General features: G+C 30.6%; 1 protein-coding gene across 6 annotated transcripts; it reads right to left on the reverse strand.

The window, feature by feature from the left end:
* Positions 1 to 941: 941 nt before the first annotated feature.
* On the reverse strand, positions 942 to 24,141 carry LOC139098174 (IQ motif and SEC7 domain-containing protein 1-like). 6 transcript variants are annotated; one of them, XM_070650300.1, is made up of 9 exons: positions 24,008 to 24,113; positions 23,739 to 23,888; positions 23,413 to 23,485; positions 5,032 to 5,370; positions 4,282 to 4,551; positions 2,964 to 4,215; positions 2,390 to 2,861; positions 1,951 to 2,325; positions 943 to 1,834 (listed from the first exon to the last, which is right to left on the reverse strand). In XM_070650300.1, exons 2-9 carry the CDS (start codon positions 23,743 to 23,745, stop codon positions 1,515 to 1,517), a joined length of 3,108 nt encoding a protein of 1,035 aa, XP_070506401.1. In that variant the 5' UTR covers positions 23,746 to 23,888; positions 24,008 to 24,113; the 3' UTR covers positions 943 to 1,514. The 6 variants fall into 6 exon arrangements, with proteins under 6 accessions (XP_070506402.1, XP_070506401.1, XP_070506400.1 ...); XM_070650301.1 differs by having other exon boundaries at positions 942 to 1,834; positions 4,282 to 4,548; positions 23,739 to 24,141; XM_070650299.1 differs by having other exon boundaries at positions 23,739 to 24,140.
* Positions 24,142 to 24,292: the final 151 nt, after the last annotated feature.

Raw genomic sequence — 24,292 nt, forward strand, 5'->3', positions numbered from 1 at the left:
TTAAAAGTTGAAATTTGCAACTACATAATCCTGAAATTTAGCCTCAAAAACATTAATTTAAAGGCAAGACACTTCAAAACTTTGGCAAAAATCATAAAATTTGATAAACGATATCCAAGTCGAGAATTGAAATGAATTTGAAAAAGTCAGTTCCTCATTTTTGCGAAAGATCCCATTTTACGTACGTATTTTCATGTCAGTTCCATGCAAAACATGAAAAATAAGTAAACAAAATGATTAAATGGGGAGATATATAAGATTTAAGAACTTATTTACACTCATTTAGCAATACAACTTTAAAATCACTAATTAAATTCGTCAATTCATGTTGATTGCGAGATATCGGCTTAATTTGTGCAAGACTCATCGACGTCGGATTATTTTTGAAAACTTCATGACCGTTAAACATATTATTGGATTTTGACAAATTTGGACAGATTTCTTATTGGATATATGATATTCTTATAAGATTTTTCTAATTCCTATTTGTTTTGACTAGATTATCAGTAGAAATTTCTGGCAAAACTATATTGTGAAAGCGTTAAATTACATGCTATCTCCAGTAAAAAAAGGTCCTCAGGATAACACTTGCTGTAAATCAAAATGTAAAATTGCCTGAAAAGATAATAAATCAATTTAAAATGCCATAAAAATTCTTTTTCCATTCAATATTCTTTATTCTTTCCATAACTATAATTAAATGAGACTAGATATAATTATTAAATAGTGTATTTTTTTTCGAAAATCATAAACATTTTTTTGTAATACTTTTTTTTATATCAGAATAAATGAATAGTTTTTCATCATTTTTCAATTATTTTGAAAATTATCAGATAAATTTGCATCAAATTTTGTCATTATTTTTAATTTTTTTCGGTATAAAAAATAAGATTCTACAGTTAATTTTTTCATTTTTTTACTCTCTTTTCAATCATATTACTATTATTTTTTTTTTTTCACATTATTATATCTTTTTTTATATACTCGAATGACTAATCAATTAACAATTTTCCACAATTTTTCAAATTTTGTGTCATCAAATTAATTCATTGATAACGAAAGAAGCTCAATTAAGAGGGAAAAGAGTAAATTGAATAGAGATGATAGGAATTTATGGAAGGAATATAACTTTTTTTTGAGATCCTTTGGAATTTTCTTTTTTTAAAAATAAAAAATAATGAAATGAGCTTGATTGTAAGTGAGCCGTTTATCATTCTCATTAAGATTCTTTTTGTTTTTTTCGATCGATTACATATTTTTTTTCATAAACCTTACTTATATTTAATATATGGATATAATATGACCACACACGGTACAAAATAACAAAACAAACAAAATTGTACACGAAAAAAAAAAAATATTCAAACAAATAAAGGAAGCTGAACAAATCTTTGGAATTCGACATGAAGGTTTTAAAATAAACAAAAATTAAACATGACACACATTTTTCAAATGAGTTTGAATTCTAATCGATAATTTTGATTAAATTTGAAGAAAAAAAATTTGCAGTTAATTTAAACATCAGTTGAAAATCCAGTTGCTTCGGCATGCAAACGATGATGTTCTTCATATAATTCATGCATATGTATCATCTGATCATTATTGTATTGATATAATGCACTATTTGGAAGTAATGGTGGAATTACGACATTATTAGCAAGCTGTGGCTGACGTTGAATAGCACTGCTAGGTTGTTGTTGAATGTATGCTGAATTTTCAGCATTTTTACCATTGGAAGCATTATTATTGTTTGTGGATGTTGATTGGAATGAAATTGACATTCCCGAATCGAGTGACCCGACACTGCCTCTTCTCTGTCTGCACTCGTTTCCAACTGGAATTAATTTGAAAATTATTATTACATTCTAGAATTTAGGAATCTAGTACTGAATAAAGTCTCAAATTTTGAAATCTAGTACTAAATTTAGAATAATTCGACCAGATACTCACATTGATCATGAATGTCCAATAGGGAGTTGCTGAGTGCCCCGCCTCGTTTTAATTGACCATTTTGGACATCATTATTGGATGAGGATTTGGTTTCAAAGGATTTAGATGTAGTAAATTCAATAGCATCAATATCACCGACACCACTATCACGATTCTCAACATTATTATTGTTCATTCCACTTCCAACACAACGATTTGTTTTCATTTGCCGCTCAAGTTCCATTTCGATACGAATTGATTCCATTTCATCCATTTCGGCAATAGATTCACGTAAATCATCAGCAAATTTACATCTATCATGCTCATTTCGAGCATTAAATGTGGCAAGAATTTTACCGTCGACCTTTTGTGATAGACGAATGCAGAAAGGATAATCTAAAATAGAATAATCAAATTAGCTTTTCGAGAACTTGTAAAAGTCACGCAAAATTATACTCACTTGGCACATCCAAAAGAGTGACAACTAAGCCTACTAACGAGAAGGAGTTTCTAAATGTATACGTCACAGACGATTTCTTTTTTGTGAAAATTTTCGTCACAACAAGCAAATCATTAAATAGAAATACTTCACGCTGATGTAAACCTTGACGTTCCTTTTTATTAATGTCAATTTCGTATAACCGACAATAGCAAACCAATCTTCGATGTGGAACTGCCAAATTCAACTTTTTACCAACAATTGTTTTTTGAACTTTCATGACTTGAGTAACATGATCCGACGCCGTCTTAAATTCAGTCTCTTTAATACGCTCATAGATGCCAATCAAAATATTTTTATCAATATCCATGCAGTCGTCAATACCGCGAAGATTTTTTATGAAATCTTCACATTTCATTCGACGATCGGCTTTTAAATTAGGAGTATGAAGATCTGTATTAAGCATGATTATTGCAAATGCCAATACAAAAATCTGTGGACGAGAATAAATAAAGATTTTGTTATTATTTGGTATTAGCAATGGATGAGTGTCTTAAAGTTAAGGACTTGATAAAAATAGGATTAAATTCCTTACCGTATCCGGTGATCTCAATTTGGTAATGACGTCAGGATTGCACATACTGTAACGATGTGAGAACACCTCCATAAGTCTTTCAATCTTTTGTGCCTCGCCGGGCATTCTAAAATATCCTTGAAATTTTCTCAGCGCTACGTCAGTGGCTAATCCAGAAAAGTCCATTTCTTCGGCAAAATATTCCAAAACAGCCATATTAAATGGCTGTTGAATATTACCGAGATATTCACCAATCATTTGACGAGATAATCCCTTCCGCGATACTAAAAATTTTGATACGGCGTGTGGTGAATTTTCAAGAAAATTTTTGTGCATTAGGTATGTTATGCCTTTTTCGGGCTTTTTATTAAACAAATTTAATCCAATACGATATTGGCGTTTTCGTATCGTTTCTGACAACTTTGCCTGAAGTTGAATTTCATTCTGTTGTTGAATTAATTGTTGCTGTAAATGCTTCTGTTCCATAATATATTGTTGGTGTAGAATAAGCTGTTTTTGTTCAACTGATGTCTGATGTTGCCAGTTATTTGGTATTGGTGAATTTGATGATAATGAAAGTGAATCTGGCGATGAATGATTACCATTCTCGGCCTTATAAAATTGCTGTTGATTTTGTGATGCAGAATGTTTCATTTGCATGTGCTGAACATGATGATGATGATGGTGATGATAATGATGATTCTTATGTTGATGATAATGTGGCACATGTGAAATTTGTTGGTATTTTGGTGGTGTATTCTGTTGCTGTATACTACTAGTTCTCTTTGGTACTTCTGGTGGAACTTTCTTAGAAGTACTTGATGTTCTCGGTCTTATATAATTTATTGGCTGTTGCTGTTGAGCTATTAATGATGCATTCGGGCTATTACTGTATGAATTCCATGATGAATTCATTGTTATATTTACATTTGAAGATGCCGATGACATATTTAAATCAAATTGATTTATTGACGAATTATTAAGTGAACTATTGTTACTGGAGATAGCATAGTTGTTATTAAGATTGCTATTATTATTACTATGATAATTCTGATAATTATTGTACTGTTGATCTTGTTGATGTAACAAATTAACATATGCATGAGACTGTGGTTGTGACGGATGTTGCTGAAAATTGCTTTGGGAAAGTGGTTGACGTTTTACTACAGGCGTAACTTGATTGAAATTTGAATCCAATACATTTCGACGCTCTCGAAATGATACGGCACGATTAGCAGGCGTCCGCTGTTGTCCTGGATTTGTTGCCGATATTCTATAAATAATAATGAAATTAAAATCAATGAATTCATCTCATATTTCATATTTTATTGTTACTTACATTGCACAGACTTTCTGTCCCGCTTGACTTCCGCTTATATCTTGATGAGATTCATCACCTACACTAATTAGAGATTGCATACTACATCGATTCGATATTCTCTTATCAGCTTTTGCCATTGCCGTGATTGAGGCAAATTTCTTAACCATTTTGTAGTGGCGGAAGGCGCGTTGTATACAAACTGCTGCTTTTCGTGCTCTAATTCCGCCGTACTTTCTTTCCAGCAATTCAATTTGCTTATCCAACAAATCTTGTGACAGCTCATAACTACTGCAAAAAAAAAATTGGAAGTGCACACGACAATGAGTAAAAATAAAATTAAAATGTTTTTTTAATTACTTCTGCCACCACGACGGTAGAGAGGAATAGAGTACGAGAAAATTACGTTGACACATGTAAAGCAGATCGAGAATTAATGGAAACAGTGGGAAATAGGCAACGGAAAATGACTATTTCCATTATTTCATTCAAAGTTAAAATTAGTAGAATGTGATAGGAAATCTGCTATATCTGTCAATATTTTCCGCACTGTAAGTATACTGAATATTTCAAAAATTTGATGGAAGAAGAGTTGACGGAAATAGCCGTGATGCTTCAGGGCAAAAGATTTATCTGATCAATGAATTAAATTAAAAAATCTCGGCTTTTTTATAGTTTCTACAGAACGGTCTTGGGTTTCTCTATTTTATGGCATTGGACATAAATTAAATTCTCTCAACCGTAACAAAAAATAATAAAATCAATACTTACGAATTATTTTGTCTATTTCTCTTCATCAATTCAGGATTGTTTCTCATGATGGAGCCTTTCTTAATTAACGACGGTTGATGTTGCGGCGTCGAGCCTTCTTGAAATTCTACAGGAGGTGGCGTATAATGTTGCTGTTGTTGTAAGAATACATAACTGTGATTGCTTTCATCGTCCATATTAATGATATCATCCTCAATATCGTAACTTAAGTGACTATCGTTTACATGTTGATGATCAGAATTATACGATGATGATGATTGATTCTCAAACGTATATTGTTCTGTTGATGTATTGAAACTTCCAGCAGTACACAGTGGACGGTCGGTTTTTTGTGGCAAACTATATATTTACACAAATTTGTTGAATCATCGTTACAGTCCGGATATTGCAGAAGAACGTCGAGAAAAAAAGGAAGAGAGAAGAAAAAACGGAAATACAATTAGACAAAAGGGTATTTTTGGAACTTCTTTTATAATTTTTATGGAATATAATGGAACCGTGTGAAACACACAGTTTGATGCTATATTTAATTTATTATGTCTTTGTGACTATGTAAAAAGTAAAAAGGATAGAGAAATCTTTTTCTTTGGAAACAAACATTATTGTCCATGATTTTTATGGCATGTCACTAATGTAATTAGCACATGGGAGGCTGTAGTTGACCACTTTTTGTTATTTGGTTTGTATCCTGTTTGGTAAAAACAGGGAAGATTTTTGTGAGAAATAATTGAGTTGTCAAATTGAATATTGTGAAATTTAGAACAAGTTCTAGTAAGGAAGTAAGTATATTGAGTGCATCTAGGATATTCTCGAGACGTAGTTTGGGTAGAATCTTAAGTTTCACTAGTCTAAAAAACGTTTTAGGGTCAGATTATCCGAAAAGCACAGAGTTTTGTTAGGGTACGTCGGAGTAATGACCGCAGGACTCGAAGTTGCAACGACGGCACCATGACGGTTGACCATGACCCATATTTACAGCTTAAAATGTAGTTCCCCACATTGTGCTGCTCGAGTTATATTCTGTGTAATTCTAATTGAATCTCTAACTATAAAACCCAGATATTTACAACACATGTCCCTGAATGTCCTTCATATATTTTTGGTTGCACTCAATATCCATTCTAAATGCAATTAAGAACACCAATCTCAGAAATGCAATTTTTGTCCGAGCAAAACTAAAACAATTAAAAATTGCATTTTATTCCATAGAATATACACAAAGTTTTATCATGTAAACTAGATATTAATTCACAATGATAAATTGAACCTTTTTGTGTGAATCTCGAATATATTCTAAATAATAAATAATAGTCCACAATTTATTGTAAACAATTCCAATTACAATCAGCAGAGTCAAAACATTGGCTACAAAAAAAAAAATTTCCAAGAAGACACAAAAATAGAACTTTATTGTTAGCACCAACTCTATTTGAATACTAGTCTAGTGAAAATTATTATTTTTATCTCCAGTTCCACAAATGTTATCTAGAGAAATGAATTTATCAGTATTTAAACATGGCTGTACCCAGAATTCATTTAAACAAGCCTCTCGTAACTCATACACTTAAGATAAGATTCTGAACTCTTTAAAACCAGAACTTGTTCCTTGGTGAGTGTCTTCATATATTCAATATTTGACAATACACAACCATCGAATAAACAATCACTCGGCGCGTTTTCAAGAGAATTATTTGAAGATTTCCCGAATTGTTTATCCAATTGCAAAATCTGCACCTTAAATCTTAAAAATCTTAATGGATGTGCGCTCTTCACCGATAAAAATTTATAATAAATTTTCCACCTTTTTTTATTTTATAAAACAGCTATTTACACTACAGAACAGTATGTCTCAAGCTATTGAATTTATGTACCAGAAAATGAAAAAAACCTCATAAACAACGACGATCATCATTCTACTCGTGACTAGCGTTATTTCCTTTTGCAATGATGATTTTTTTCAGTCGCCTTAGAAATAAATAGTAGGAGATATAGGAATGAGTCATTAATCACCAAGGGATAGATCACAGGCGGCAGAAACGAAAAAAAAAAATATATAAAGAAGTGACTGAAAATTGCAGTCGCAAGAAAAATGTCTCCGTAATGCACACTTTTTTAAAATTTATTTTTCTGTAAAGTTTTGTATAAATCGAGAACAGATGTTATTCATTCTATTCTCCGGTTCTTTATGTCATTTTTCCTTATTTTAATGGTCTACAATTGGCAAAATAACTTCTCTGGTTCTGTCTTAAAATGGCCAAAATATTTTGCTTTTTACCACCCATAAACTTTCCTATATTAAATCACAATTATTGCACAATCCATATGTTGCTATTATTATGTATTGTCTTAAGACTGTTCCTAACCGTTTGTTCACTTCCAACTCACCTTCGTAGCAATAAGAGATTTCAATTATTATGTTTTATTTAACCCCGTATACGAGAAGAATTAAAGTACACGTAAAGAACTGTTACAACTCAGCAGAAAAATAAGTGTATAAGATATAAACACGTACGTATGTATTCACCAATTTGTACTTTATTTTGTTGAAGTGCACAATTCAAGCGTTTATTATTGAATGAAAAAAATAATAAAAATTATAGACGTATTTTTTTTTTGTGTCTGCTTTCAGTGCTCTTTATGCCTTATTTCTTTTTTCACACGATATAGACACCACAGAAAAAAATGCGAGTACTGGAAATACGAAAAAAAAAATCACACAAAAATCAGTAATGCCAGAATTGTAAATTGATACTTTATATTTTTCTTTACCGAATACGATAAAGTTATTCAACAGTGTTCAAGTCTATTTGCTTTCATCATTCGAAACTAAATACACAAACGCGCGACCGATTAGACAAAAAAGTAAGTAAGAAATAGTAAATGATATATATATGTGTCTATGATGTAAGGCACACTCTAAAAGTCAATAATATTAGTGGCATTATTAGTTTCAACGTTAAAACTAATGACGATTGTATCATTAATTAATGACATTAATGAACTTAGGCTTTATTGCCTAGCATCACTCACAATTTAATAATAATGTGGTAAATTGTGACATACAGGAAGGTAGAGAGTTCATAACCGACTTGAAACCTTAGAAGAAGTCACCTATGAATTGTTAAAATTGTAAAATAATATGTATAACACAAATCAACATATGAATACTAAATAGCAACTGAATATACTTAAAACGCGAAATATAATACTTAGCAGACGATCGATTTATCTGTGTGACTTGAAAGGCAAATATCATCAACACAGAAGAAAATAAAAAAGTATGTTCGATGTACTCTATGAGTGGAAGAGAGGTGAAGGAAAGCAAGTAAGGAAGTCACCAAAATTGGTCACAGTTATGGACGTGTTTTCCCTTTTCATTCAAGCGGAACTTGAATCTTCATATATGGATTTAAGTGATTTGCCGAAAATTTCTATTGCGAAATCTTAATTTTGTTGGTTGAATAACAAGTTGGCAAGCCTTACAGCTTGATCTATGCAGTGATATGTTTCTAAAGCTGTAGCTGTCTGACCTAATAATTATTAAATGCCATAGTACATAACAAAAACTCAATATACTTAAATTCCTTTCCAGAAACTTCCTCAACCTGTTTCATGCCAAAATATGCAAATTGACACAATTACTAATTACCTTAATCTCTTTAGAGCCTGAACATATATTTAAATTAAACCAGATCAATTTACTGACACTTTTTGAAAAGCTGCTGATCTAGAACGGCTCCTATAGGTCAATTGTCAAGACAACCAGCTACCGTTAACTACAACAAATCAGCCTTCAACTTTATGCTTAATATGGATAGACGAGTGATTGACATGATGAAGTCGACTCTGACATTATCAAATAAAGCTCGTCATTGTGGTAAATTCGACATAATGAATAGCTTGACATTATGAGGTGTTCCTCAAATAGTACAAAGTGTAGACATCTTCTACATATTTTTTGTAGGAACTAGTCACTAGAAGTGTTATTCTTTCATGTTTATATTGTGGACGAGCAATCAGTGGAGGGGAAGGTGTAAAAATTATGTCCAATATGTCAATTCAAATAAATCGAACATTGTCCTCTTGTCTATGTTACACTTAATAATGATATATTAACACTCATAGACCGGTTACCACAAAAAAAAACGTGACATTTCACAAAAACAAAGTATTTAAAGTCAATTCCTTCTCTCTACTCATCATTTCCCATTGTGTGTTCCGTACAAGTTGAATCATCAACCAGTAAAAATAAAAAAAATTATGCAAAATACATTAACATTTGTACAACAAGCTGTTCTGTTTATTGATATTGAATTGGTTGCTAACTGTATGACAAGTATGACATTGGGAATTAAATATAAAAAAACAGAATGTCGTCTACCTGTTTGAGTCGATCTAAGTGTATTGACAAAAAAGTATATATTGAGGAGATCCCTTGAAATGAAGTTTTTTTTTGTTGACTTAAAACTTGAATCTTGATTGAGATTATGGATGGAACAGCACTAGAAATTTAAAATTTAGCACGAAATTGTCGTAAAAATTGGAATAAATTTCTCCAAAGGAACAAACAGGTTCAATATCAACATACAGACTGCTTTGCACCTTTCATTAACGATCGACAACAGAATTGCATCATAAATAAACAAATTTTTGCTAAAACTTCCATTTGGGACTGTTTTGTGATTTTTGCTCATGATATGAAGAATAGGAAGTAGTATTATGTTAATTTACTTGTTTAGTATTTTGGGGATTTCTCTTTTATTTCTCTTTTGTCACTTGCTTGCCTTATATTTTTACAACAATAACCACAAATTTTCATTCAGTATTGTACATCGTCTTTTTTTCTCATTTTCATTTCCATTTAGCTTTGAATTAATGTTTGCACAGTCATGTCTTTACTCTTCTCGCACTGCTTTATAAATATTTGAGTATACTGTTATAAAATAAAAGTAAGAAAAAAGCTTTCAATGGACTCATGGAAATATGAAAAAGATTTTTTTTGTTGCTTTGTGCTCATAAATAAATTAAAAACAGCAATTATTAAGTACAATATACATGACTCTTTATCATTCCCGCGAAATGCTGTAATTATGCGAAACGCCCATTAATTCATATTCAATGAGCGCCATTATCGCTTCATAAATGAGGCGTTTATCCGGAATTATAGAGAAGATTGTTGATTCCATTATTCTAATAGCTATAACATATGCAGATGATCAAGGCTAGATTCTTAATCAAGTAATTGAGACTCTGAAGAGAAATTACCGAGAAAGTTAGATTGAAGTAGATTTTGAGGACAATTCTGATAATCCTGACAAGAATCTTAAATTTTTAAGCAAAATCCAAATCAGTTCCATTGGAATTAACCGTAAAATAATTTCAAAGCACTTAAAATTCAACAAAACAAGTGGCAACATGTCAATGACAATGTCAATCTTTTTATTACACTTCACAGGTTCATAATTTCGCAAGACAAATTGCTCAAGATTTGACCTCCCTTGAATTTTCAATTTATTTATTTTATAAATCCTATTATGCTAAGTATGAATTATTTAACAGTCAACAAAAGTCCAGATAACAAATATTATTATTACATTAAAGTCAAGTGATCAATAATTGAGGACAATTATCGATGTGTAGAGAGTGAAAACAGAATGGAAAGCATTTATAACCCAAATAGTAAATTTCTTCGTCGTTTTTTTTTTTAAGTCGTCGTCATTCCACGATGCTTCGCTAAATGATATTTAATTAAAGAGCCATGAAACTTTAATGTGCGTTTTCAGCTAGATTCCATATATAACGGGGCAAATGTGACAAATCGAACTGTATACATAATAACATTGTACATATTCTTATTTTCAGAGCATGGACAAATGCAGTTTTAAGATGCAGCACAGTCACATTTAGTGCTTTTTTCCATTCTAAAACTTATATACAATTTATGTAGAACGTGTTATACTTCAATGACCAATGAATCAAATCATCTCAATGAACATCATTTATAAATATTTAATGTACCTAGACAAACATTCTCTCACAATTATTAAGAGAGAGAAATATAAATAATCAATATTTCATGGATTTTGTGCCTTTCCAATTAATGTCTAAAAATAATTTCATTTTGTGAGCCAATGCAGCCAATGGCACGTGTATAAAAACATTTATTTACAAACAAATCCAGATTACCAGATATATATGCATGACTCTATAAAGGAAAGAGATATTAGAGTAAGAGATTATGAGAAGCCAAATGAAATGAGTGAGAAAGTGTTTCCAGACACCTTACTTATATTATATGTACACACATATGAGAGGTCGATCACAAATGACGTCTAATACCTGAACAGATAAGCAGTATGCTTATTTAGTTAAGTATGCTCGTTGTCTGTTAGGGTTAAGATTGAGGAAGAGGTCAAAAGAGCTGCTCTTTCAAGACTTTATCTCAAATGACTTCAAAAGGTCAAAAACTTAATTTAGACATCATTTGTGAACGACAACTAAGACTATCAAATAGACAGATAAATAAATTGATGCAAGTTTGTCGAACTGAAATAAGAACGATAAACACAGCAGCAGCAATAAAATACAGAAGCAATACCACATACTGAGTTAATGCATTTTAGAGATTCATATTTAGAGTACTTTCGAAGAGAGTCGTGAGCATGAATATTTTGTTTATTTTAATGTTGGTCTATAAATGTAGGCTAGTTATATTTGCATAAATCCGTACGTAATGAGCTATAACAATTTTGGCTTGCAAAAAATATCGTGCAATTAAAGCGACTATTTCGAAAAATAATTAAAAGAGAGTAAAACTGATTCTGAAATCATGATTTTTAATTGAAATGTAATTATTTCTTTTTTGTTCGTACATTTTGCATGACAGAAACAGTAATTATTGAAATCGTGTATATGCACAAACATTTAATCCTGTTATTTGTGCAGTTTAACAATTGATTGTTTCAGAATACACTCAAATTAATGAATTTAAGCCAAGCTTTTTTTTGTATCATTTTGTGTGATTCTTGCAACACATTCAACCTCACGTGTCTGAAAATGCGAAAACTTTATTTTCACAATTTCAATGTTTTTTAAGATGTTAATAAAATTCAATTCATCTCAACACGCTAAAAATCATGTGATTTCGTAAAATTTCAGCACATCATGAATCAATCTGGGAAAATCACATAAAATAAAAAAAAATCATTTGTTTTACGTGATTCTGCTAATGACTTTTACTTTTTGAACTTGTTTGTTTGCAAAAGAAGCCTTAAATGTTAATCAGATTCACTTCTCTGTTGAAAGTCTCGAAATGATTATTAATATCAGCGATGTTGACTCGAGTAATGAAGATCTTTGGGAGTTTTGGAAAGTATGCCTATAATGGAGCGAATCTTGCTTGGACTGTCTAGACTCAAGCATAACTCAGACAAGTCTAGCTCAGATAAAATTTGTGTGACTTAGCCAAGTCAACAACACTGATCAAATCAATTGGAACCTCTAAAATTTTTAAGTTATGGGAATAAAATTAGTAGATAGTCATAATCATCCGACAAGAGACATGATTAAATTAAATATTAATGCAGTATTTATACATAGTCCTACCTTTCGCCTATAACAAATCCCGATATGCAAATTATCATTTTGATTGTGTGTGTGTGTTTGTGTCTTTTTTATAAATATTTATATATGGGTGTGATAAATAATGTGATTATTAAATATATCAATGGTTTATGTCCAACTGAATCCGTAAATTAAAAATGATTATGTTGTGAATTGTTAATATGGAAATTAAGTTTTTTTTTGTTTATTAATTAAATGTTAAGCCGTTAAAGCCTTTAATTTATTATTATTTCTTTTCTCTGGTTCACCGCTCTCTTGTTAATTTTGGTTAGATTTGCGTGTGTAGGTCTTCCTATTAATTCCATATCAATAAATTTACAGTCTTTACGTCATACACTGTGTAAATATTCCGCACAAAAAAAAAGAGTCGAAAATATGTTTTAATTAACATCACTCATTATTTGCATAATTATTAGCACATACACCAGAAATTAGCAATTATTTTACATATTTCCTTCTAAACATCAATAATAAAATTCGCACTTGACTTGCAAAATATTAATAATTTTTTGAAAAAAATCACATTAAATACTGCTGTTGTGGGTTATTTAATCCAATTTATTTGCAATGTCACACATCAGCCAGCTGCCACTACTAATCTATTCTTCTTCACAATAAATTATATATCCAATATGAGAAGCTGCTATCTCTTTAATCCCGTAGCAGCAACATGCACAATATTTATGACATATAAAGGCACATAAAATATAAACACAATATTCGCGGCACTTTTATGCTCTCCAGATGAATTAGTAGCAATATATATATTTATTAAATGAATTAATGAATCAAACAATGCGAAATGAATGAATGGATGGATGCAAATTTGTACACAGTGAGGAAATTAAATAAACAAATGTTTTCTTATTCTTTTGCCTTGAATGATACTTTACTCACTCTCTTTTTTTTGTACTTTATTGTCTGTTACAATTTCCACTTTATTTATTTCTTAATAAAATTCAACATGAAATTTGATCTCATTCACAAGAGTCGTGAAATTTTCCCACACATACATTTTGCTTTTTTCTCTTTTTATTTTTCACTTAATCCATAAATTTATGTTTTTTTCACTGTATAAAAAAAAAAATCCAATTTTACGCGCGATGCAATATGAATACTTAAAATGATTCCACTATACCGGGGAAGTTACTTTTTTGAAAAAATTGAAATTTTCGTATATAACATCTGTATAAATCAACGTTCACTTTAAAACTGAAGAAGGAATCACTTCAACATTACAAACTTTTTTTTTTTTCGTGGCTCCTTCTCTTTCTCTCTCTCATTTTATTTTGTATTTCTTCGTGTTTTTTAAGCAGACAAAACTAACAGTTGCTCACAGCAAGGGTAGATGAAATGAAATAATAATAAAAAGACCCAAAAAAAAAAACTTCATATTCCTGTGTGTATTTGTGTATTTATGTTTACGTACTTTTGCTTGCTCGTTTGCCTTAGAGATGCAGTTTTTCTTTCAATAAACACATTTCTTTCTGTTACACTTCGACAAGCACAGCAAGTGTGTATTAGCGATAGATCTTCTTATACAGCAACAAAGAATTCTTTCAGGTAAATCTCATTTTTCTTTTCAATACTCTACTTTGTGCAACATATTATTCACAGATTATGATTTCAGAGAGAACATTACGAACAGAAGATGAAGTGATAGTTCAATCTACCTCTATGAAAGGTTTAGATCAAGGATTTTTGTCGATAAGAACTGCAAGATATGGGAATTTTTTATGTGCATGAAATTGCACATTACGAACTACTATTGTGAAAAATTTTAGTGAATCGCATAACATGCACCATAACAGAATTGATTATATAGAAATGAAAGTATATTTTTTTGTCAAAGAATCGTACGATATTAGCAGCACTTAAAACCAAAAGAAGAAATTGTATTATGAGTTTGCTGAAATCCAACATAAAATTGGATGATAAAAGTATATTTCACAACGTCTTATGACATATTGTCATGATAAAATCAAAAAAAGCTCACATAATGTTCAGTACCATTGAAAATTGAATGAAGAATAGCTTCAAGAAAGCCATTTCCAATTTCATATGAATTCAAATTGTTTTTACAAAATTCAAATTACGTTAGATGATGTACATGACGAGCTAATGTACAACAGATTTGCATGAGCAAAGCGATTAGTGTGATCGAAGTCTAATGTATGTTAACGGTAATTCACAAGCATGTGCAAGAATGATACTCATTTCATAAATCAATAAAATTCGCGAAGTAAATAAGCAAAAAAAAATCCGTAAAGTTCGCACGACTAAAATTCATTATTACTGTAATTATTAGTAAATTATATGTCGTGGAGTTTGCACGATTATTAGTAAATGATTAATGTCTGAAGTTTTTAAGAGTATTATTTATTTTATGATAGCTTCATTCGATACTTCCTAGATAGAAACTCATGACTATGGCTATTTTTTTGTGGTAAACAATGAGGGCAATTGGGGATGGATGATGATGTCCGATAGTTTATTAATCTTGAACTTCTCCTCGCCGAAAAGAATATATGCATGATAAGCATGTTTTTGCAAGGATGACCTATATTAGCTCTTAGAGCAGTGGTGGACAACCTGTTATTTTTCGCAGCACAACTTGGTGGTTAGCCTCGACCAAAACCGCAAACTGCATACGAATCTTGGCATTACCAAACATTTTTGACGTCAAACAGGTTGACCACCACTGTCTTCGAGTATATTAGGTTATATTTTAGGTTATCGTTTCTACATTAACGATCCTATCTTCTTTTTTAGGTTCTGGACATCCGCAAAAAAGCCTGGCTAGCCCAGACACGCTATATACTCAAAATACACCACCTTGCCCATCACTCATTCAATTTGCCAGACTCCCAAACAATTATAAGCCACTTTAATCCTCCAATTTTCGAGATAATAATCACCAGAATCATTAAAATCGATAAAGAGAAAAGAGATTAGTGGATGAATAATAATCACTTTTACTTTGAGTCTCAAACTGTTCATAATTGCGTTTACACTTATTATAGTCTGCAAAGTAATTTTATAGAAATAACAGAAACAAAAAAAAAAAAAAAAATTAAGTTTAAAGCTGTTTACTCAAAAAGAAGAAATAAAAACTTTTTCTTTCTTTTATTCTCGATTTCAATAGACGCATCTTATTAAAAAATATTCGTCATTATTCTCAATCTTTAATAATAATAAAAATATTTTCATCTCTTTATTTCTGTTCGCCTCCATTCACTTTTTTTCTACTCAATTTTTTTTCTGCTTTTGTGCAAATATAAATGTGTATACAAAAAAAAAGTGAATTTGTCTGAAACGAACCATAACAGAGCAGAAGATTATGGATCATAATTCCATTTTTTTTTCAGTCTTTCTCTCACTCTTCATTTGCTTTCTTCATCAGCTCTTTTTTAAGAGCAGTCTTTCGAAATCAGTGGCAATTATGTTGTCATTTTAGCAGTCTGTCTTGTCTTTTCGCGGCTAGAGTGACACCAAAAATTTTGAGATTTATTAAATCCATTTGTGGTTTTTGTGTTGCGTGATATCAACTGATATCGAGATTTAATAATTTCATGCTTGATTGGTGGTGAAAATACTTCAACAAAAATATACAATTGGGACAGTTTGAGACACAAACAAAAGTCGGCATTTGAAAGAGATTTTCAGTTTGTAGATTAAAATTGATTGGTATTGTGAGAGATGGATGAGCTATCATTTCTATGTCATTGTTCCTTTGTGCTGAGTAGTTTCTGGGTTTGGTGTCTAAAATAGAGTTGGTAAGACTTTGGGAATCCGGAATGTGGACAGCAGCAATAAGCAGCCCTGACCTAGGATATTCTCTAAAATTCACCCTAACCTCTATAGAATATCCTTTAAAACTGCATCAAAAATTCGAGCTACAAGTGGAATAAAATGTGTTTTTACAGATCATGAATTTTTGATAGACACCCTTATATCCGCTTATCCTTAAATCTACACAACGAGTCATAAAAATGCGTACATTAAACAACGCAAATGCGTCACCAAATAAACCCTACTCTCCCAAAATTTCTATACTCACACTGAGTACAATTTATTTTTTTGTTGGATATATTTGTGCATGATGATTCATTCATACAATGCACATTTCTCGCTTGAAATGACAGCTTAGGATTTTTTTTTTTTATTTTTCACAAGTTGACAATAACTTTTTTTTTCATAATTTTTTTATATTTGAAAAAGCAAGCACTTTATGTAAAGCTTCCAATGTCGTAATATCATTTTTTTATTTTTTATTTTCAGACAAGAGAGAAGGAATAATAATGCAAACATAATATTTAAGCAATCACATTTTATATTTATTTGAATTTCGTTTACTACTTTCTGAAGATGAAGGAAGAATAAGAAAAATCCCCAAAAAAAAACCTCCATTGCCATGTAAACACGCTCATTTATTTTCCTTTATTTTTTTCTATCTACATTATGTCAGTATTGTCTGCTTATTCTTTCCATGTATTGCTTTACTTTAAAGAGGATATGTAGCATGGTATAGCCATTCATGTGAATAAATATTCATGCTCTTTCAACAGTCATACAGACTGAACAGAATCGGAAGAAGTTGAAAAGTTGCGGAAAAATCACTTGTGATGTGTATGGAAAATAAAGTGCATTTGAGTCGTGGGTGTTGGTTGACTTTTTTTGATGAGGGTATGTAAACATTGTGTTGGCGTATGTTCTACATATATAAATATGTTGAAAACTTTTTGGCAGTCATGCTTTTGTAAATAATAAGTTTCAATCAAAACTTTCCAAAAATGGTACTTGAATAGGATCCTTATCTGAAGGCTACTGATGATATAACAGCAAATGTCGACATTAATGTGACAAGACATTTATACAAAATATTCTATTAACCTTATCATTTCCATTCTTAAAAACACTCAAAATAAAAATCGATGTCATTAACGCCAAAAGCGAAGTCATTCACTTCCTACATTGAACGAAATCAGAGCAAGCACTTTACTTGAAAACCATCTCCAGACACTATATAGCGATTATGATTACACTATTGTCGATGTATTGTAGAAGACACTGGAGGAAGTACAATAAAGCACAAGTACATAACTTTATGCTAAAGTATGCTGATGTGCATGCATACATAAAAAAAAGTTGAAATGAATAGAAGCTTTATAATTAGTATATAGTAAATAGTAGTGTCTGTGAACGACGTAATTGAAATGTTTAAAAAAAAAAAGTGAAAGAGATAGAGAGAGCAACAGCCTTTGGAAACAAAAGATAATACCATATTGTAAATGGGAAGAATAATTAAACAAACGTGTTCAAGAAGTATTTATAACAATCTTTTTTTTTTTCGGCATGAAATATTTCCCTTTACTGTGCTTTAGTTCCATGCCAGACAACATTGAATTGCAAATTTTTTTTCGTCGTCACTAGCTTGATAGTTTTAATACTTTCGTGAATGAGATAGAGAAAAGTTTTGTGGCGTCAATCTGCCAAAACAACAATCAAACGCCGTTCGATATTTTTTGCGACATGTGACGATGGACGATTGAAGGACGAAAAAACTATTTTTCAATAACACCCACACTTCCTGCAACAGAAGAAAAAATTCGTTCAGCACACAAAGCTTTTTATAGTAGCCCGAAAATGTAGTTTACAAAAAAATAAATCTTGCATGTCATGAACTGTAGAAACAGATATGATGTCCTGCGGGGGGAGAATAGTTGCATCAAACTATAGAAAATTATTGCTCTATTATGCATTCGTTGTGCTATTTTTTTCCTTTACGTCCTTTTTTAATGCTTCTCCTTGTTCTGGTTTAATCCTACTACCTGCATAATGTCGTATTGCTTTACCAACATTATATATATTGTGTAAATCAATACTCGTCTATATGTTTGCTTTATTTCGACAAAAAACTATATTTTCACTTGGCAAAAAAAGAATAGCAAGATATCCTGAGAACTGCAATGACGTTATATAGAGAAAGAATCTCTTTTATTTTCGTTGAATGAAAGCAGAATAACGTCAAAAGCGAGACAAATCGGCGTTTTAATTTAGATAAAAAGGATTTTCGCAAGAAAAACATTCAGATTTTGTTTGCATAAAAAGAAGTTCTTTTTGATCCTTTACAAAGTGTTGGGGGTGGGTTCAAAAATTAGGTTCGTTAAAGGTTGACTTTTTGTATCACAAAATGTCCATAAAGTACTTCCTCATTAATAAATTTTTGACGTCACAACTGAACAGCGCAAGTAAGAAGTAACAAGTCTAAAGCCATTTAAAATTACGTGCTTTAATTTAAATCTTATTATCTCTGACGTAGGAAATTCAAATGTATTCGCTTACTAACTTTTTTGTTTATTAGAGAAACACAAGAATGTTTTAAGCACAAATATTTAACTTTACACAATTCACTGCGTAAAACAACGTTAATTTTTTGGCCTCATAATCGCAACAAGTGCAAAAAAATTTCCAGCAAGTCCGCAAACGTCTATAAAATTTTTAACAACTCAATGAAGCTTTATTTAAAAAAATAAAGATTATATTTAGAGTCATTAAAATTACAGCGAACGTTACTAATTGATTAAAGCTATAAAATAAACATACATTTGCACATCCACAGTTATTATTTTGAAATGAAGAGTCGTTCATACTAGTTTGGATTAAATACAATTCTCGGAAAACAATGTAGCAGTCAGAAAGAGATACACTTAATATATAAAATAGAATTGCACAAAAGGCCATTACATTTAATCTATTATCGCCTTCACCCATGTACATACAAGAGTCATTGTTATCATTAACATAATTTACATGCGACAATGTGCCATTGCCAATCGAATTGAGCGCGCACCAGTATTATGATGAAAAGAAATGATGCAATACACACAATGTGATTGTCTGAAATTAGGGTCAATTAATTGAATGTTACCGGCGTATTGCTCATTCTTCGTCATCATCATCATCATCATCGCATTCAAGTTTGTTATCAACATAAAAGTTTATATTTAATGAGTGTTAATTAAGGGTGCAATGTGCAGCAGTTGGTTAAGATTTTTCTTCTGAAGAAAAAAAAGTTTCAGCTGGCAAATTTTTTTTTGGATATTTAAACTAACTGGAAGGCATCACTTGTGCTTCAGAGCAATAAAAAATCCTCTAACAAGTTTCTCTTTTCGCCTAAAATTGATATTTTCGTGTTTTTTTTTCGAGGACAGCTGCATATGTAAAGTCATCATACAGTTTTTTTAATGTTATTTTCTTTCTAAAATGAAATTAAAAGTCGGATCGGCTAAGGGATAATTCATGCCTGGCCTAAGTATATTCTCAATGTGTTTCTTGTAAATGTTTTTGAAACGCCAGGTGCATTTGAGTCTCTTTTTTGGGTTTATTTTTTGTTATATACTATTCCGTTCAAGTCAGTGAGCTCGCATTTTATCTTGTCTGCTTCTCTCTCTCTCAATTCTCATTTTTCGTTTCTTTCAAGGAGTTTTTTTTTCGACCATCATATGGCATTTGATTCTACTCATTTTACATGCAATGCAGACTTAAGACGAAATAAAACACCATCACATATGTGTTATGATGCTTCTTCTTCATCCTTGTGAAAACATTTGGTGTCATTTAATTGAATTAATAATATGGACAACGAAGATAAGCTCTGACGGTAGACGAAGATGTTGAGATGTTTTGATGATATTGGAATTTTGCGAAACAGAAAATGAAGTTTCATAAGCTCAAATAGAAGCATTAATAGAGCAGAGGATTTGTAAATTGAGTTGAGAGTTCGATTCTTAAAAAAAAGTAAATCAAAAATTGATATTAAGCTTTTAATTGTTGAATTATTTTTTTGAATCATTTCAAGTTCAAATCTCATAGGAAGCAATTTATGGAATTTCTTAAGGCGACTTACTGAATTAATTTTAAATCCCATTAAAAAAAGCTTTTGCATTTTAAAAATAACTTAATGAACACAATTATTGATGTTATAGCTTTACAAAAAATGGTTAATTGATTTCCACAAAAAGAACAACTCATTGTGGGCTTAAAGATAAGTGTAAATTAAAATTCACTTCATGGATAATAATAATAACAATCTATGGTTGAGAAGGGGAGAAAAGCAGTAATTAAATTTTGCGTAAGCCACATTTACGAAAAAAATTAATTGTATGGAGGTTGTTTAAAATCATCATGTGGATAATAAAGATACATTCTATATTCTTCATAAGCCACGCGACCATCTGGTGTGATTTCATGTTTATTGCGAATATGAGTATCGAATTTGATTTTTTTTTCTTCTTCTTCTTAATATGCTCGGATGTTCCTTCAATGCTTAGAGCAACATGTGAATTTTATATACTTTTTCACAAAAATGAGATAAATGTAGAAAATCGTTTTATATGCCGGAGACATGCCGAATTTAACAAAACTCTTTTGATCTAAATAAGGTTAAAAAGAATGAAATAAACTTTAACGATGTAAGTAGTCGAGACCTGCTTCATGCTTCATTTCGTTGAGATTATGTTTTTTATATTTATTTCACAATCGTATAAATGTAGATTTGACAACAATAAGAAAACCTTTTTGGCTATGATTGTATGTTGTGAATGTTGGTAAATGAATAGTCTTTTAATTATTTTCAGTATACTGTATAATTTTTTTTGAAGGTCCTTGTATCGATTTCTGTGTGTTGGTACGAATGAGCATGACATGTGAGTGTAGATACACATAATAAAGAAAAATATAATATCTTTTCTTACAATTCTATCCACAAAAAGAACTATAAACCAGCTGTCTTTCTTAATAGTCACGAAAAGAAGACAGAAAAATAATTCTTTATATTCTATAACATACAAAAAAATATGAAATATCCCACATTAACAGTGAAAAAAAGGAATCTATTATGAAGAAGAAATTAGAAGAAAAAAATATCCCTAGAGCAATGAAAAATCATCGAGAATATTTTGTCATCCCACACCAAAAAACATATTTCAAGATACGCAAAATTTTATAAATTCCAACATAAATTTTTGCGTGGGTGAAAAATGATTGAAATAAATTAATTTCAGCCAAAGAACAAACCACACAAATTAATCGAAAAAAATTTCTCTTTTGCTAGCTAATTGATCAATAAATTGTTATGAATAGCGCCTATCATTTTATTATTTTTTCGGAAGGATATAACCGCAAACAGATTGATAATGATTGATGGTTATGAAGCCTTTTTGTACAGACAATATTAATTTTTATAGGTAAATAATTTCGATGGGATTATTCTTTCACTTATTGAGGGATTTCTGTAAAGGTTGATCGAAGTGAAGCTCTGCGAGAAGTTTGCAATTGATTTCCTGGTGGAAACAGAAAGATTTACTTGCTATATTAGGTTTCTGTAGGTTATTTAAGTATAGTGTTAATAGCTAGTGGTCAAACCACTAGAGTTGGTTGGTAAATTCATCAAAACTTCTAATTAGAAGGTTTTTGAAGGTTCGATTCCCAAGCTTGATTTACAAAATCAATTTTGGATGCATACTTATTCTTTTGCCAATTTTACAAATTCAAGGTATATTCAGAATATTAAACTGCGTGAGTCTCACTAAACTAAAATTACTAATTGCCAATCAGAATCATACTGACCGTTAAATTGAAATAGGATTAATTTAAAATCGTGAGTCAAAACTTTTTATCGTCTCAATTTAATGACATTACAAATAAATAATTTTTAATAATTTTGTCATGTTCACTTTCACGTGTCTGATTAAAAAAATAAAATGTATCACAATCAGTAAAATCAGCACCAAGCAATCGTGATGAGTATAAAATCAGTGTCAGACTCTCACTACAATTAATTGGATTTGTGTGGCATCAAGGTCATAAAAGATAATGGATAGTAATCATTATATCAGTAGCTTGTTTGATCAATTTAGCAAAAAAAAAAAAAAAAAAATAGAACAAATCGTATCGTGATTCATGGAAATAAGATACATGCACATAAATTCCTATTGGAAGATTTTTTTACACAAATCCCATAGGAAATAGTGATTTTTACTATTTTTCGCCCTTTTTTTCTCATAAATTTGTATCTTGTGGCAATCTACGATGGGAATAGCATGAAAAAAATCGTGGGCAGTTGCAAATAGAAAGTGAAGAAAGGAAGAAGAAAGAAAAAAAAAATAATCAATAATTTATTGTATTGGAATCACTTTCATTTAAATTATTATACCAACGTTTCGGTACGACATAATACATTATGTTATAGTAGTACTATTATAGTTACTATAAACCCATGATATTGAATAAACGAATGAATGGTGAGGCATAATTTTTGGTTCATTACTTCCTCCAATTTAGTATTACTATAAGTAGATTCTCATTCTGTTTTTTTCATTTTCATTTTCATTTTATGGAGTTTGTTGGCTGTTTTAGTTAGTTATCATCAATGCTTACATTTCTTTTCTCTAATATTCATATAAACTTTCTGTGTGCATTTCTATTTTTTTTTTCTCTTTACTCTCTGTGTGCACTTAGCACACTCATAAAAACTTGATAATACTTGATTTTTCCTTTCAACAGAAAAAAGAAAAAACTTTTCTTATAAGATTTCTCTATGCTTTTTACCACTTCTTCTTCTTATTATTGACGCTCAATGCTCAATTATTTACGTTATGAAGCGGCGTTTTGGATTTTTCGCGTAATGGAAAGTAAAAGTCGATAGAAACTTAATTGATTGGATTGGATGGATGGGATGTTAATAGGCACACTTACCTAGTTTTTTTGCTCTGCTCGACTGCTGACGAGCTTTTTGTATTGTCGATTTTGGATGAATTATTCTTTTTATCTGAAAAGGAAGAAGGAGACGATAAGTCATGGAGAGAAATTGGCTTTTTTTCGGAAAAGGAACCAGTGAAAAAAATTGTGTATGACTGAATTATGACTTTGAAACACATAGAACTTTCTCCCCCAAAATATATATTTGTATGAAAAATTATGTTGCGTGATTATATTGTACAGTGGAGAAAAAAATGGAAAAATAGAAAAAAGTTCTACATGGTTTTGTGCTGTGTGGAAAATTTATCATCATTTTTACTTACCTTCCATTTTTAAATTTCCCAATGAGTGAAAATTTTTCTTTTTTGGATAATTTTTTGTATGAGATTTTTTGCACAACTTTTATTTTCTTGAATATTATTTACTTAACTAACTAATAGAAATGACTTTTACACACACTTTAATTTCACAAACTAGATAATTGCGATAAATAGGAATATATGAATAATATAAATAAATAAAATAAATAGTTTATTTTTTTTGCTTTGGTATAATTTTTGCTTTCAAATTAAATGAAAAGTGTTAACACAACCCGTTCTCGATAAATTTTCCATTTTAAAGATGGTTCAGAACATTTTGAGATAGTATTTGCTACTGATTTCCTCCGATATATTCACATTTTCGCGAAAAACTTTGATAGACGATTTTCACAAGAGAAATTTTATAAGAAAAATACTTTTGAATATTATAAAACCGTTACGTTTTAGTACATGATCCGGCGTCGCTTATGAAAAAATGTTTGCACAACATGCTTTACGTAAATTGACTAAACTGTTGTGTGACAGCTGTCCTAATGAAGAATAATTAACTTTATTAA

This window comes from Chironomus tepperi, unplaced genomic scaffold (genome assembly GCF_022539635.2).
Source record: "Chironomus tepperi strain 1889 unplaced genomic scaffold, CSIRO-AGI_Ctep_v1 contig_445, whole genome shotgun sequence".
NCBI lineage: Eukaryota > Metazoa > Arthropoda > Insecta > Diptera > Chironomidae > Chironomus > Chironomus tepperi.